Raw genomic sequence first — 16,159 nt, 5'->3', positions numbered from 1 at the left:
GGTTAATATCCTGGATACCTGGGTTTGCGGCATCGATTGAAGCATATTGCCAATTTCCGGATGATGGTCTGCAAGCAAGAGTTCTCACTATATACTACTGAATACCCTCAATTAACAGGAATTCCCCTAGAAGAAATAAGTGAAACTATTCCAGAACCCATTTAAACAGTTGCATCTATGCAGATGTTTGGATATATTATTGTTCTTTCTATGGTAAAGTCAGCAGAGAACGCCCAAGTCCTGTCTGAATACCTAGATAAAAGATTGAAAGCTATGACCCACTGTATGGAGTCTGGATCTCACTTATTGACTATCGATCTGGTGAAAGCTTACCTGCCCATTGATGCCTTGCTTCAATTGAGCCAAGCAACTTCGTTCTTACCTGCACTCAAACGAACAATATTCCGCACAGTTTGCTTAGTGACTAACCCCATGGTGGACCACATGAAGGAGATCCTGAGAGATTCAAGTATCACACATTTCTCTTTCATACACAAATTAATTCAAACAAGCGAGCCAACTCGGTTGCATCTAGAGGTTTCAGTGATGGCGGACATGCTGACCTGGTATAATTCATATAAAGACCTCATCCAAACGTACGGGCAAGAGTGGGAGTTTTACAAACTTCTTGAACCTACAGGCACCCTCACTTCTGTGAAAAACATCAAAAGCTTGTCGATGGCAGCATATGCATGGATGCTCCAGACGGCAGGAGGGAACACCCTTACGTTCTTGAAAGGAGTTAAGATAAACGAACGATTCAAACAATTAGCCGGCCAAAAACTTCCAGATTCTGTATTGGGTGCTTCAGCAGCAGGATGGCAGGCACTGGCCCAACAATTGAAAGACTCAACGATACCTCTCCAGCTCAATTGGGATAAATTATCTGAAATGATCGAGAGCGGAGAGGTTAAGCTGTAAAAACCCTCGCTCACCAATCCATGTTTCTCATCTTATCATTAATCTTCTCTTATTTCTTCTTCATCAAAAAAAAAAAAATTGTAAGCAAAAATTCATTTTGCTAGTCGAATGGAGACTGTTAGGTAATTGCCCCTCAGTTTCCGTCCTAGCGACAATTTTACTTCGCTCTCTCTCTTTGAAGCTTTCGGGGAGTTTTTTTAAAGTCTCAATGATGCTATTTCGGTTAATCTGAGCTGAACCAGATCAATGGCTGATATCTGGTTAGCTCTCATCCTTTCGTAGAATGTTTTGGCTCGCCCGTGAGCCGTGTTGAACTGACTTTGTCGGGTTTATGAATCTTCTTTGGTATGAAAACCGGGAGGCTGGTTTTTGTTTTTTCCTTGATACAGCTCTAAATGCTTCCCTAGCCATCGACTGCCACCGTTAAATCTTCTCTTGGTGCCATCTGACTCGGCGTCTCCTCGTGAGTCTGGAATGTGCACTCGTTGATCTGCTCGTCTCGTCGTACTGGGGCATGATTTCTGTTATCTTTTCTAAAGTGCTAACCCTACTAAGCAAGTGGTGCATATATTTTTGCTATCACTTCTCTCTTTTTTGTATCTTTTTTCCCGACTCGCTGTTTAAAAATTATTATTCACTCACGTTCGGGTGATTTCATCATAACACTGTATTCTCTATTCTCTTCTCTCTGTTCTGTGGTGCGCCTGGCGCGAGCGCATGCATTAATACTGATTCGCCGAGTTTGTAATTAAGAGGATTGACTATATAAAGTTTTGCCGGCGTTCCTGTGTTCAGTGGCCGGTGTGCTACAAGTGGCTGCACGCCATCATCAACCGTCCGCAGCCTCAGGACATGTTTTCGTCAGCCGCTTTCTCGTCAAACTCCTTATGTGGCATGAGGCGAGGTGGGCTCCGGTCGGCGTGCCAGGGCCCGCCACCTACGAGGATCTCACCTTTCCAGATCGCAACTTAGGGTTGCGGCTAAGACGGTATTTTCAACTCGGAAGGGCCATTTTGAGTTCGCTAGGATGCCGATGGGGCTAAAGAACAGTCCTTCAACCTTTCAAAAGTTGATGAATACTGTTTTATTCGAAATCGGAGGTGAAAGCATTTGTTTACCTCGACGATATTATTGTAAATTATTATAAACATAATTTAAAAGTTGATTCCAAGTGCCAATTTCTAAAGAGAGAAATAGAATATGTAGGTTATGTCATCAACGAAAACGGCATTAGACCCACTAATGCAAATGTATAGGCCATACGGAGCCTTAAACAATCCACTAATGTGAAGGGCATTGGATCAACAGGGTACGGTAAATTTTCACGAGAAATTTATCCCAAACATCGCAGAAAAGAGAAAACCGCCAAACGAATTATTGAAAAATACGCTAAGTTTTTGTGAGGAAACGAATGCCAGGAAGCATTCGAGTTCCTAAATCCGGCCTTAGTAACAGAACCGGTCTTAGTTAGATCAGATTATAAGGATACATTTGTTATGACGACAGACGCTAGCAATGATGATATTGATGTCGTCTTGTCAAACGAAAAATCCTCTTGTGGGTGCAGAAAAGATATGTCATATTATAGAGAAAGAACTACTGGCAATTGTATGGGCCATAGAAGACTTTATATTTTGCCCAGAAATTCATTGTTAACACGGACGACAGGCCACTGATAGCGATTTGGAGGCTTAAAGAGACATCTTCAACGATAACAAGATTGAGACTGAAGCTGTGTATCGCTTCGATTCCCGTAGTTTATTACGTAAATAGGAAACAAAAAAAAATCATTTCAATAGGTCGGTCAGCTAAAGGAACTCGGTTCAGCAGTTTGTTTATTAAAGCGAAAGAAAGAGTTGTCTTCCGACACGCCCCTTTTCATAACGGCAAGGTTTCGAGATGTAATTGCGAAAGAAAAAGCGTTCTTGCAAGAGCCTAACCTTTTACTTACATAAGCTGCGGCAAAACAAAACAACTGCAAGAATTTCAAGAGCAGCATGTTAGGAAAACAAGTATTGACCATGGCCAAGCGAGGCTGAGTAGCAATGTTTTGTTTAAAGTTTGAGTTTAGGTAAGTGGCGGATAAGGTCTGGGCCAGAGTGAGAGTTGTAGTTTACTGCTATTAAAATTTACTGTTCCATATAAGTGTAAAGAAAAAAGAGAACAGGATAAATTTAGGTTTCACATAGGCTTTACATACAGAAGATACAAGTGACGTTTTCGTACATAGTGATATATCACAAACCTAGTAACCCCTTTGCCGCTCGGTCCGCAACAACGCTACATATGATGACAGCGCGAAAAACACTAGGGAGTGTTAGGAACGCCAGCAGCAAAAGACGAAATCAACCCTACAACATGGAAGTAGGCAAGCTGTGGTAAGTAACTACAATCTTTTTCCTTTTTATTCTCGTTCTTGAGATGTGTGTGATCGCCAGTGATTAATAAAAGTGAAGCATAAGATAGTAAATGACTTATTTAGGAGAAATTGGAGAGTATATAGACAGGGAGCATATAGACAGGGAGCATATAGACAGGGAGCATAAGAACCTATGCAAAAGTATAAATAGGTCAAGAATGCAAACAGGGATTAATACAATGCGACAGTTGCTACTAGAGCATTTAGAAGAGTTCGAATCCATCTTAAAGAAATATGAAGATAAAATTCCGACAAGAGATTGGAATAAATTAACAGATGACTATGAGTTCGTTAAGACGAAAGTCGAATTATCTTTGAAAATTATTTGAAAATTTGAACAGTTCTAATCTCCGAAAAGGAACAAAAACAACGCCGAAATTCTGAATATTGTTTGGAAATTGTCATTCCAGCATATGAACAGAACGACATATAATTTTTATAAAAATCACATGTTTGGGAGGATCTTCCTTTCACTTCATCATTCAAGCAGTTAGAGGGGGAAAAAAGTAGTAGCTACTTAGAAAGTAAATTCCTAGATCATTTAAAAGATCTAGAAGAAAAATATAGATATTTCCATCAGCCAAATAAGTCTAAAGCAAATTGAAGATTTAGACTTAGACGAAACCAGTTTTTGTGTAATTATGGAGAGATTAAAAAACCGATTTTCAAGAGACAGTTTCCATTTCAATCGGAATTTGAACCGAAAATTCATAATGGCCGACCAGCACCTTAATAATTTCCAATGGTCGTGGCGATGCAGTAGAAGCCTACAGGGTTCCGTCACATGTGGTGACATACTTAGAACCCGGGAAGAAACCGGTTTCCTATCGCATTCTTTCTACGTTGGCACAGCCTTCAGCTGTGCATAAAAGTAGGTCAGAGCTTGCTTACAGTTGAAGCCACGTCTTCCGCTTGGCTTGGGTGACGAAAACCGCCACCCGTAAGCACAATTAATTAAAACAAGAGCCCGCGGTTCGATACTTGATGGGCCGGTAACTCGTCGCCGCACCGCGAGGGTGAGTTTCTGGCAAATGTTTGCAAACAAGCAGAGTGGCGAGCGCACGGCTCGGCGCTCTCGGTAGAATTAGACTAAGTGGGATTAAACCCACGAAGTAATGTTCGAAAATAGAGACAGGCCGATGAAGGGCCATTAGAGTAATAAGGATAGGCAGTGATTTCGCGAGAGGAAATTGTTTCTCGCGGAATACACTCTAGGGCTAATGTTCTCGTGTAGAACATTATTTAATCGAAAATTCTGACCGTACGTACAGGATTTACGAGTTTTTGTACCGTCGCGTGGCTCAAATATCACATATCCTGGCAGAGTCCTCCGGAAGGGACTCTGCATTCGTGGTGACAGCGGTGGGATCTCTCCGTGGTTCGCGTGTCGTACACTGCCCTAGTTTACTTGCGGTGTGCGCACCCCTCAGTTCCGTTAACTTCTTTTTGTTGGAAGCGCAAAAAAATGGCTCAGGTCGAACGGGGACAGCCGGGCTATTGCCTCTTGGTTTCCGTCTTAGCGACGCTTTTACTTCGCCTAAGAATCTTGAAGCTTCTGAAAGCTTTGTTATGTCTCAATGATGCTGCTTTGGGTTACTCTGAGCTAAACCAGACCAATGACTAACATCTGGTTAGCTCTCTTTTCCTCGAATGTTTTTGCTTGTCCGTGAGCCGAGTTGGATTCGCGTCATTGGGCTTATAAATCTTTTAAGGTATTAAAACCGGAAGGTTGGTTAACTTCTTCTCGATACCACCAATACCTCATTAACCATCGACCCTCCACCGTCCACTCTCCTCTTGGCGCCATCTGTCGCCTCCTGGCGACTCGGTGTCACAGTGAGTCTGGGATATACACTCGATGATCTGCTCTAGTTTTACTTTCTTTTGATGCGTAACTTTCATACGCATGAATTGTCCCGTTTATTTGTTTAATCGGTCTCTGGAAATGAATGTCTTTTCATTTATATATCATGTTTTGCCTTCTCATCCTAGAACCAGGATCTTTTATTGTCATTTTCATCATTTTTCCCGTTTTTAGCATCGTTTACCGTATGAATATACTATATAAACCATTGCCGGCGTTTCCGAAAATCACTTCCATGATCGCACGGGTAAGTGCGTCACAGTGTTTAGGTGTTGATTTATATCTTAATGCTCATTTCCTTGTACGACGGGCCTTCCACATGGCTCAAGTGGAAGGTGTACCAGCTAAAGGTGCCTCTACATTGCGATACAACCCGATGCGCCCCATCCTCAACTGTGTGCAGTTTTAGCCTTCTACTGCTCCTGTGGCGGGACCTGTGGACCCGGCAAATTACTCCAACTCGTTTTTTCACGGAGCTCTTCACTTGGCACCAGGTGAGGTGGGCTTTGGCCGGCGTGTCCGGCCCCGGATACGGCTGTAGTCGGCGTGGGTCCCCCACCCAGATTCTGGCGTCGCCTGTCTATGTACGTCCACAGCGGAACCCAGTGGATAGCTGATATCAATGCTGTGACCGGTATGCCATTAGAGGACTATTCCGGAATTTCATGGAAAGCACGAGCAACTTTGGCCGTTCCTAATATTAAAAGACTACTTCGCAGCACAAATATCAGACACCACTCTTGAATGTGGTATACACTAAACTAAGATAAATTAATGCGACTCACAGAGAGAGAGAGGACGACAACTGGGAGACAGTGAAAGGGAATCTAAAAAATACTTTCAACGGAGAATCGACGATAGGTTCTCTAATAAAAAATTGAAAATTGAAACCTTGGTTCAGGGAGATGACGAAAGTTTCGAGATATACAGAAGTAGAGCTGCAAAACTTTACCACCAAACAACCCAATTGAAAACCCATGATAACGATGACGATTGTTTTGTAGGAGCGTCATTAAAAAGACACTTTTTAGCAGGTCTGAAAAGTCGAGCACTAGTGTTTGCAGGAAAATCACAGAGGAAAAAGTCATCCCTAGATTTATTAGAGTGGCTTCAAAAAGAATATGACGATGAAGAAGAATTGAAAGATTTTCATTGCAGACTCCATCCCACGAGAATGGGAGGAAACACAATTATTCTAGAGGAAACAATAATCAGCAGCAAAACTACAACAATAACTTCAGAGGAAACAACAATCACCAGCAGAACTGCAACAATGACGTTCGTGGAACTAACAATAATTACTCGAGAGGAAACAATAATCAGCAGTACAACTACAATAATAACCTTCACAATCTCATAACTATCAAACGTTTAATAAAAATAGAGTATACACTGAAAATAGAGGCGGCAATTATTATCCAAACAATAATTGCGATAGAAACCAAAATCAATTTCCTAGACAGAATATGGCGACAGAGGATACAAAGGAGGAAGAAACTACAACCAACAAAAAGAAAACCGAATTCAGAAAATAACGAACAGAGACGCATTAAGGGGATAACAGCCGAGTGCAATCAACAAGCGTGGCGGAAACTGATCAGAGCAAAATGTGTTAAAATAGTGCTAACTTATGGAAAAAATTTTACACTGACATCCCAACACATGAGGAGTTAAATATCAAATTCAGTGCAATAATCAATTGATTTTTATATATTGCTACGGTCGATAATCCAAAAAAAAACGCAGAGGTACATGCTGGAAACAGGAGCGTACAATAACATAATTAGATGAAATGCAGTTATCATTATGAAATTTCAAAATATAGGTTATACAAATAAGGTATTACTAAAAGGGGTAAGCTCATAAAAAACTAGGGTCGGTAAAAGTAGGATAATTAGTAGGGAACTCAAGTTACATGATTAAATTTTATATAGTAAAAGATTTAGGTGTTCCAGAAACTTTTGGAGCAGAATTTCTTAGGCAATATACACTACATATTAGTGAACGTTCTTCATTCATCGTACTAAGAAAACTAGATAACCGTGAAGGATTTACAATGACAACGGATATAAACGAATCATCAACAACCCTCTTGATACTCAATCCTGAAGAGATCGTTTTGTTTATGTGAGATGCAAACCTTGACACAGTGGGTATTAACGTCTGTACTAATTACAGGGGTATGTAGCGATACACAATTAGTCTTCCCAATCAGCGATCATATAATATGGACTCCTCTAGACCCTAATGTAATTACGTGCGAGTTAGGAGGCAGCGATAAACCAATACTTTCAAATATAACTTTATTTGCGAGGTTGACCAGGATTCAAAAAGATTACAATATTAATGGTTATGGAGGTGAGTCTGTTGATAGATTCAAAAAAAAATGTTTTTTACGGGAGACAGAATGTTTAGATGCAATAAAGTTATATAAATCTGAAGGAATAATAGAGATTTAATACCCAGATACTGTATGCCCTTGAATGCGAACCTCGACGGAGACCGTCAAAATAGTCAAAGTTACTCCCCGTGCAGTTCTTTATGATCCTTATCAATATGCCCCAGTGTCTGAACTCTTCCCGAACAAAAAAATAAACGATTCAATAAGGTATAATCGAATCCCTCGATTCAAAACTGTAAAACGAACAATTAAAAAAAAGAACACAAGACTATCGGAAATACAGTATCAGAATAAGGAATGCCAAACAGATTGAGAAAGTGAAATTGAATTGATATTAGCTGATAAAGGTTGTCAAAACGAAACACAATGTATCAGGTATAAGTGTAATTGATAAACACAAACACGTGCGGAACGAATTCAGACCAAGCTATATCAGCATCATGGTTCCAGAATATGGAGACGTGGGCGAGAATTCCAGGCACCAATAGTGGTACTGACTTAGAACAACAACGGGAGGAAGATTTTCTAGATTATCCCTATTGAGGGAAAGTCAGCATATCCGAAGATTTAGATTTTAAGCTAGACACTAGTCGTATAGAGCACAGACAATACAGTCGAATATACGGTGAAAGTTGCATCGAAAAATTACTCAAAACAATGATGTAAGGAAAAAACGATAAAGGTGCAGGAAGATAGGAAATTATATTCGCATCTGGAGCGGCAGCGATTGCAATAACGAAACTGCGGCCTGTTCCTGGCATATAGCGATGCCGTTGGATGACATCGTTGATATCACCAGCCTACCGTATATGGAGGTGCGGGAGATTTTACATCACCCGCTCTGACGCTGAAGAAAACCACTTTTTTCTCTTTTATTGTTTTCTTAGTGTGTGAGCGCCGCGATGACGGCGTCCAATTTTCTGTTCAAGCTTTGGCTCGAATTGTCCAACCAGAAGCTCATTTCCAAAAGTTTGGCCTCTAGAACTTTCATTCTTCTAAAAGGCAGTGTAACACTCACATTCTCTGACTTCCTAAGACTTTCGAATAAGCTGTTCATTGCCACCGAATGCAGATCCACATTCACAACGGATGAATTCACAAGTTCAAACGTTGCTCCCTGTACGTTTCTCTGGTGCTGCAAATCCTGTTTCAATTTTTCCTCGTTCCTCCTCAACTTTTCCAAGTCGTAATCTAATCTGGTTCTATAGCATAAGTCCATGGCCCACAAGGTGCTCCAAAAATTTCGCGTGTTTCTCCCACCACCAAAGAAATTTTTAAGGTAATTGTTCTTACCCAGAATATATAAGTTAAAGACAGAATCACCTCAACACCACCAGCTACAGAATTGGAACCAACGGATATGCCAACACGAGCAAGCATCGAGACAGCACGATCAGCGAATTACTTCATCAGCGTGGCCATCGCCAGCAGGACACCGCTACCAGGTGCCAGGTATTCGATAGATGCTAGGTCAGCATTTCCTAGGACCAGTGCTAGGTAGTGAGGCCTCTGTAATACTTTGTAAAATCAGTCTGAAGTGAAGTGTGACCGAGTACGGTCGAAAAAATAATTTTTAAAAAGCTAATTTAATTTGATGAACTTTGAACTGGCGCAGTCGGCGCGAAATATTGACTTTGATTAAAAACCGCATTTAGTGCATCCGCGAGTGAACATCGTGCGATTCGTGTTTCTAATCACGAGCAAAATCCGCGAACCTTGTTAAGTTCCCGCGAAAGGATATTGTGGACACGGAGCAACGTATAAAACCGTAAGTAACTAACTTAGATTAACTTTAATAAGACAAGTAATAGCTTTCTTGAAAAAAATAAAAGCATTACTTCGATCAATTATTAAATAAACCATACTAATTCAGAGGGATAGCCCGGACCCACCGTGAGCGATTCCCTAATATATCACGAAAAACACGAAAACTAACAAAAAAAAATAAACAAATAAAAAAAAATTAGTGAATCAATAATTTTAGATAATCTAGTGAAGTGTAGTTTATTTAGAAGTTAGAAGCAAGAAGAAGATTAGCAAATGAATCTTGAAAAAGCGTGAAAGAATTCTTTGAACAAAATAAAATAAAAATAACAGCTTCATAAAAGCCATCGAAAATATTATGCCGCTGTTTAGATAAGTAGAAGATACACCTGTCTACACTCTCTGGCTGCAGGCGATAAGATCAAAGGTTATAGCAGAGGCCGATTCATTTTTAGAACTGTACGGCACCGAAGCAATTTGGGAAGATATAAAAAACACACTAATAACCCACCTTCAGCGATAAGAGAGACGAAGCCTCTCTTACAAAAGCACTTTTCAGAGTAATACTGTAACGGCCCCCACGCGTCCCGTAGATGCCTACAGGGTTCCGTCACATTATTCTACCGCATTCTTTTCGACGTTGGCACGGCCAACGAACTCCGCTTGGCTTGGGTGACGAAAACCGACACCCGTAAGCAAATTATATTAAAACAGAACAAAGTCCGAGGTTAGATATTTGATGGGTCGGTAACTCATCGACGCGCGAGAAGTGAGTTACCGAAAATGTTTGTAAACAAGAGAGAGACGAGCGCACGGCGCCCCACTCTCAGTAGATTTAGATTAAGTGTTCTTAAATAGAGACAGGCCGAGAAAAGGCTATTAGGGTAATAAGGATAGGTAGTGATTTTGCGAGGGAAAATGTCTCCCGTGAAATAGGGTTAGCCGTAAGTTCACATGTAAGCCAAAAATCAATCGTTAAGTAAAAGAGATTCCGCACGGGCGTGTGATCGTGCGTACAGGAATTGCGCGTCGGCTTATCTTCTAACTTCCGAAGATATCACAATTCCTGGTAGGGTAACCCGGGGTTGCCCTACAATACAAACCGGTACCGCAGATGAACTTTACGACACTGTTTCTTATTACCTTTCATGACTGATTAATTGAATGCATCTTAATGAACAAAATGCAGATGTGATAGCAGCCAAAAAAAACCTTCTTCTAAGAGCTAGGCTGAAAAGTTTTTCTAGCAGCATTAGAAGAACCCCCTGGGAATATTATCAGAGGACAATCATCCAAAACCCTTAGAGATTTTTTGAACTAAATTCCTATTTTTAACAACGGCTTTTACCCGTTAACATTCAAGTTCATTAAGCAGACAATGTGTGCAGTAGGGAAAGCGAAAAATAAGCAAACTAGAAATATGATACAGATTTGGAAAAATATACCCCTGTAGAGATTGCGGGTTCAAGTCCCGTCGGGATGCGGTATAAATCTGTATCATATTTCCAGTTCGCTTATTTTTCGCTTTCTCTAAAGCACACATTGTCTGCTTAGTCAACCCTTAGAGAAGCTTTGAGAATATGTCTATATGAAATAAATTTCACTTCACAAAAAAATTACAACTGTGCAATTTCTCAACCAGGACCCTCAAAACAAACTCCTCCACTACCACCCAGAAAACTTTTTATGCAACAACAATTTCCAAAATTTCAACAGCAATAATCATTTCCCAAATTTCCACTATTTCCGAAATTTCCAAAATTCCAACAACAACCGTTTCCCAGATTTCCGTAACAATTTCCAAAATTCCAACAGCAATCTAAATTTCCACAACAACAATTCTCGAAATTCCAACAACACCAACCGTTTCCTAGATTTCCACAACAGACATTCTCAAGAATCCAACAACAACAACAATTTCCTAGATTCCCACAACAAAATCAATTCCAACCAAACCCGAATAACCAAAATGTGTTCGCCCCACGACCAAGCTTCCAACAAAAACCAACACCAATGGAAGCAGACCATTCTATACGATCTAGAAATATTACTTACATGAACCGACCTAACTTCCACATGGGAGATGATTACGATTATTATAGCGAACCAAGCTTCGACAACTTAAACTATTATTACACCTAAGAACAACCCGAACAATATTACGAGGAACTATATAACTCTATAATTTATGGAAATTAGACGTAGCTGAAAGTTTAGAAATTTATAAACAACACGCTTCTCAATAAAGACGCAGGTAATCACCCCTCATGGCTATTCATTCTGCTTCACAAAAACCCCAGACATGGTACGGTAAACAATCGACCGCATAATTCCCTACCTAACTCCAATTAAGAATGCTAAATTTTCATTTTTACCTACTACAAATAAAAAACAGGATTTACGCTTTGCTCTTTACCAGTCCACATAAGCACTGAGGAGGACTGTATGTCACAGTCGATATATATATTTGTGCGGACTGAATTTCAATATTTATTTCCAAAAAATTTTCTAGTAGAAACCGATAACTATTTCTTTGATTTCTCAAAGGAAACAACATAAATAATTTAATACTATTCATCGAAATACCAACATTTTGATGACTTATTGGTTACGAGTCACTTAAGAATCTAAAGGCAAGGAATTAAAATTTCCCGAAGGCACAATTCAAATGAAACGAAAGTACCCTGAATTAAAATCAATTCACTTGAATACACATGAGACCAAACCCAAAAATTTACCAACGAATGAAACTGGAGATTTTTAGTAGAGAATGATCTCATGATTGAACAGAATGTATTTATTCATTCCGGACTGTATACAACAGATAATGGAAATGTACGAATATTTATTACAAATTTTTCGTCCAAACCCCGCCTGATACTCTGAAACTAAAAATTAACAACTTTGAAGTTTGCTTTCCTGAAAACGAACCCCAAATAAAGAAACCTTTACTCGAACAACTCAGAATTGATCATTTGAACGACGTAGAAAAAAAAACTCATGAAAAATTATTTCTCGTTACGAAGACATATTCTTTCTAGAAGGCAACCAACTCTCCTTCACAAATGCTTCAAAACACACCATTAGAACGAGAGACGAAATGCCCATCCATACAAAATCATACAGAGAGGAAGTACAGAAGCAGACTGCAAAACTTTTAGATCAAGGCATTATTCGCTATTCGAATAGTCTTTGGACTTCTCCTGTCTGGATCGTCCCAAAGAAATTAGACGCATCTGGTAAGAGAAAATGGCGATTAGTTATTGACTATCGCAAATTGAATTAGAAAACGATAGACGATCGGTATCACATTCCAAACATCACGGACATACTCGACAAATTGGGACGATGCATTTACTTCACCACGCTGAACCTCGCATCTGAATTCCACTAGGTCGAAGTCGACGTTTTCGGACATTCCAAAGACAGCTTTTAGTGGCGAAAATGGACACTACGAATTGTTAAGAATGCCGTTTGGACTCAAAAACGCGCCTTCAACGTTCCAAAAACTCAAAAACGCGCCTTCAACGTTCCAATTGTCCAACGAGATATGGAAAACGTTTTTAGAGAACATGTAGGTGTCTCCTGTTTAGTTTGCATGGATGACATTATTGTGTTTTCGACCAGTTCAACTGAACACCTGGCCCCAGAGCAGGACCATCTGGTAGTAACAATTTTCATGCTAACAGCCACGGCTACAATGGCGGTTAGAATCAGCCAGGCCAATATTATTATTAATATCAGCAACCAAAAAACTAAATTGAGGGGGCCTCGTCAGCAATGCAAACCGAGCGCCTCAAAGAGTATTAGTAATAAGTAATATAAATACTATTGACACCGAACAACAAAGTCAGGGTATTATGGATCATTTCGCCAAGGAATATTTTATGACGATTTAGCAGAGATATGCAAAGAAGCTGACTGGCGGAGATGTACAGACGAACCCAGTAGCATAGAAATTTTAGACTGGGAGACAGCGTATAACTACAAACGAGGCATCAGTGTCTGTGTGGTTAAACGGATTTATTCGATGGCACGGCAAAATGCGCAGCAAACATTAAATTTTATCTTAGATACGGGCGCATGTGCAAATATGTTAAGTGCACATCTAGTTAAACGACTAAATGTAACTATTAACACGCGAGACACTAATACTTTTGAAGGCATCTTGAGAAACCGTTACCTTAGATTTAATAGTCGAAGATTTTCTTATCCCGACCGAATTTCACATATTGAATGATTTGTCATCGGACGGAATAATTGGCGTTGAATGTTTAAAGAAGCATACACTGCAAGTAGGAAATAATTTTGATTATATCGTTTTCAAAAAGTATGGAAATAGAGGCCCAGACGATATGAGCCCATGGAGCGTGCCGAAGGAGGAAGTCCTGAGCCGGCATATTTATTTAGCAGGTCGAAATAGGGTCCTAGTGCAAAATGAATTGCGAGAAATTTGCAATATAGACGGAGAAAAATCAATTGAATCAAAAGACATGAATTGTGAAGAGCTCTTTACCCATTTTGATGAAATGCCAGAAGAAAAATTTGTTAACTCAGACAATACACCCATGCCAGAAGTAAACCTAGACTCAAGACTTTGTTGCGACCTATTGAAGCACAAGTTGACACCGCAGTCAAGAGGCAAGGAACGGTGTGACGGTCCACCCCTCCCAAGGGGGGCCATTTGTTATCTCTCTACGGTCGGAAGGACCAGCTCAAATCACCCCAGTCCCTGGCCGTACCTCTGGGGACTATCCGGGGCTGGGCTCCACAGGCCTCTTTTGATGGCTAGCACGAGCGTGAGTTTCGGAGGCTCAAGGTCGGCTTTGGGACATGTGACACCAATCGGAAGCTAAAAACGGTCGTCTACAGTTATGATTTTATTCTCACTTACGTTTGTGTGAGTGTATGGTGTGTATGAAATGCGGCTGATGCTGGATCTGGTTGGGTTGGGGTCGCGTCTCCGGTTTACAGACGGCATTCGGGGTGGATAAGATCGCTTGTTGTACTACAAGCGGAAGCAGGAGCGAGGAAAAAGATGAAAGTAATGCTTGATAATTATCAAGGCTCCCATCAATGTCAAGACTAAAGGAGCTAAAAGATTATGTTCGCCAAGAGTATCATAATCTTAGCAACAATATAAATAAAAGAATCACCTCTTTCATCAACCCTTGTAGATACTCGGGAGCCATAAGAGGGGAAGCACAACGGAACGCACAAAAATTGTTCAAGCGTGTTAAAACAACTAGATAAACAAGAGGAGGAGTTCGTGAAAAAGAGCCTTCTAATCAACAATGCGCAAACACAGGATACGTCTAGTTTTGCAAATCATATTGGAAGCCGTCGCGCGTTTGTTCCATGTGTATTCCTTCACTAGCTGGAGTGCCTGCCGCGAGTGCATGTAATTATGCTGAATCGCCGAGTTTGCAGTTTGGAGGATTGACTATACAAACCCTTGCCGGCGTTTCCATAAATCACTTCCATGACCGCACCGGTAAGTGCGTCACCCCGTGTACGGGCTGTCACGTTTACTTATACCCCTTTTTTTATTTCTTCTCTTTACAGCTGCTCCAAGACCACGAGATGTGTTCTGCAACCGAGATGCTCCAAGGCCACGAGATGTGTTCTGCAACCGAGATGCTTCACTTCTTCTGTTGGTATACTGGATTTTCCACTTGGCTTAAGTGGAAGGTGCATCAGGGCAAGATGCCAGTTCAATGTGACACCACTGGACCCGCTCCAACCGGAGCCGTATGCGGGCTGCGTCTACTCGTTCTCCTGTTCCAGGACCTGTGGTTCCGGTGGATCGCCCCGGAGGATTTCCTAATAGAGCTACTCCACTGGCACCGATCGAGGTGGGCTCTGGCCGGCGTGCCAGGGCCGGCAACTTCTGACGACTGCGCCTTCCTAGATCGGAATCTAGGTTGGGATGCGGCTGTGGTCGACGTGGGCCCGCCGCCCACCTTCTGGCACCGTTTGGGCAGATACATCCACCGTGGATCCCGGTGGGTTGATGACATCCGCGCAATAACCAACATACCACTAGACGAGGCCATTGCTAGGCTACATCACTCGATGTGGCCGTGAACCGTATCACGACATTACCAGTGTTATATTAACTCTGTACAACTATTTCACTATTATAGTCTGAATAATTATTGATAATCGGAAAATAATGTTTATTATTATTATTTTTTTTTCTTGAACAAAACCCTCCCCGTGTTCTTCCGCTTATGTCCACCTTGGTTTTCGGTAGTATTTCGCTGTTTCTATTCGCTTCAGTTTGCCGCTTTTTGGAGGTCTTCGCACCGTTTTGGCTTTTCCCCTTTATAGCTTCTACTTGTGGTGGTTCGATTGGACTATTTGTAATATGAAGGTCCTGTTGGTTTCCCTCATGCGGTTTCCCTCATGCGCTGCAGCAGAGAAGGAAATATAAACAGCGCAACGTTGCAAACACGATAAGAAGAACGAATCTTATCCCATAAGTGAGTAGCTGTAACGCGGACACGAGAATTAACTTAATACTTATCCGCTAATCATTTTGCGAGAACATAGCTGATGACTAAAAATTTACCCCGCAAAACAGAAATCAATGAAACTCTACTCTAAATTTACACGTTAGAAAACGAAAATAAGCTGTTATATTTTTCCGTTTAGTAAATAAAAAAAAAGAAAAACACTTAGCTTGATTAATGTTCTTAATATTAACAAAGTTAAGTCACTCTGTGGGACTGTCTCGTTCTCCGCGCGTGGTCCGTGTCAGTACCACCGACCCCCGCTTGCTTTATCT

General features: G+C 40.9%; 1 protein-coding gene across 2 annotated transcripts in view; it reads left to right on the top strand.

The window, feature by feature from the left end:
• LOC129717413 (uncharacterized) overlaps positions 1 to 15,490 on the top strand; it is a 48,088-nt gene extending 32,598 nt beyond the window's left edge. Inside the window, exons 1-2 of one of the 2 annotated variants that reach the window (XM_055667299.1) lie at positions 14,566 to 14,863; positions 14,935 to 15,490. In XM_055667299.1, coding sequence (XP_055523274.1) covers positions 14,852 to 14,863; positions 14,935 to 15,456 — 534 coding nt within the window. In that variant the 5' untranslated portion in view covers positions 14,566 to 14,851 and the 3' untranslated portion in view covers positions 15,457 to 15,490. Of the gene's footprint in view, positions 1 to 14,565; positions 14,864 to 14,934 lie in introns of those variants that run through there. The other variant, XM_055667298.1, reaches the window with a different exon arrangement.
• The last annotated feature ends 669 nt before the right edge of the window (positions 15,491 to 16,159 follow it).

Source organism: Wyeomyia smithii, chromosome 1, assembly GCF_029784165.1.
Source record: "Wyeomyia smithii strain HCP4-BCI-WySm-NY-G18 chromosome 1, ASM2978416v1, whole genome shotgun sequence".
Taxonomy (NCBI): domain Eukaryota; kingdom Metazoa; phylum Arthropoda; class Insecta; order Diptera; family Culicidae; genus Wyeomyia; species Wyeomyia smithii.
This window is presented reverse-complemented; position numbering and strand designations above follow the sequence as displayed.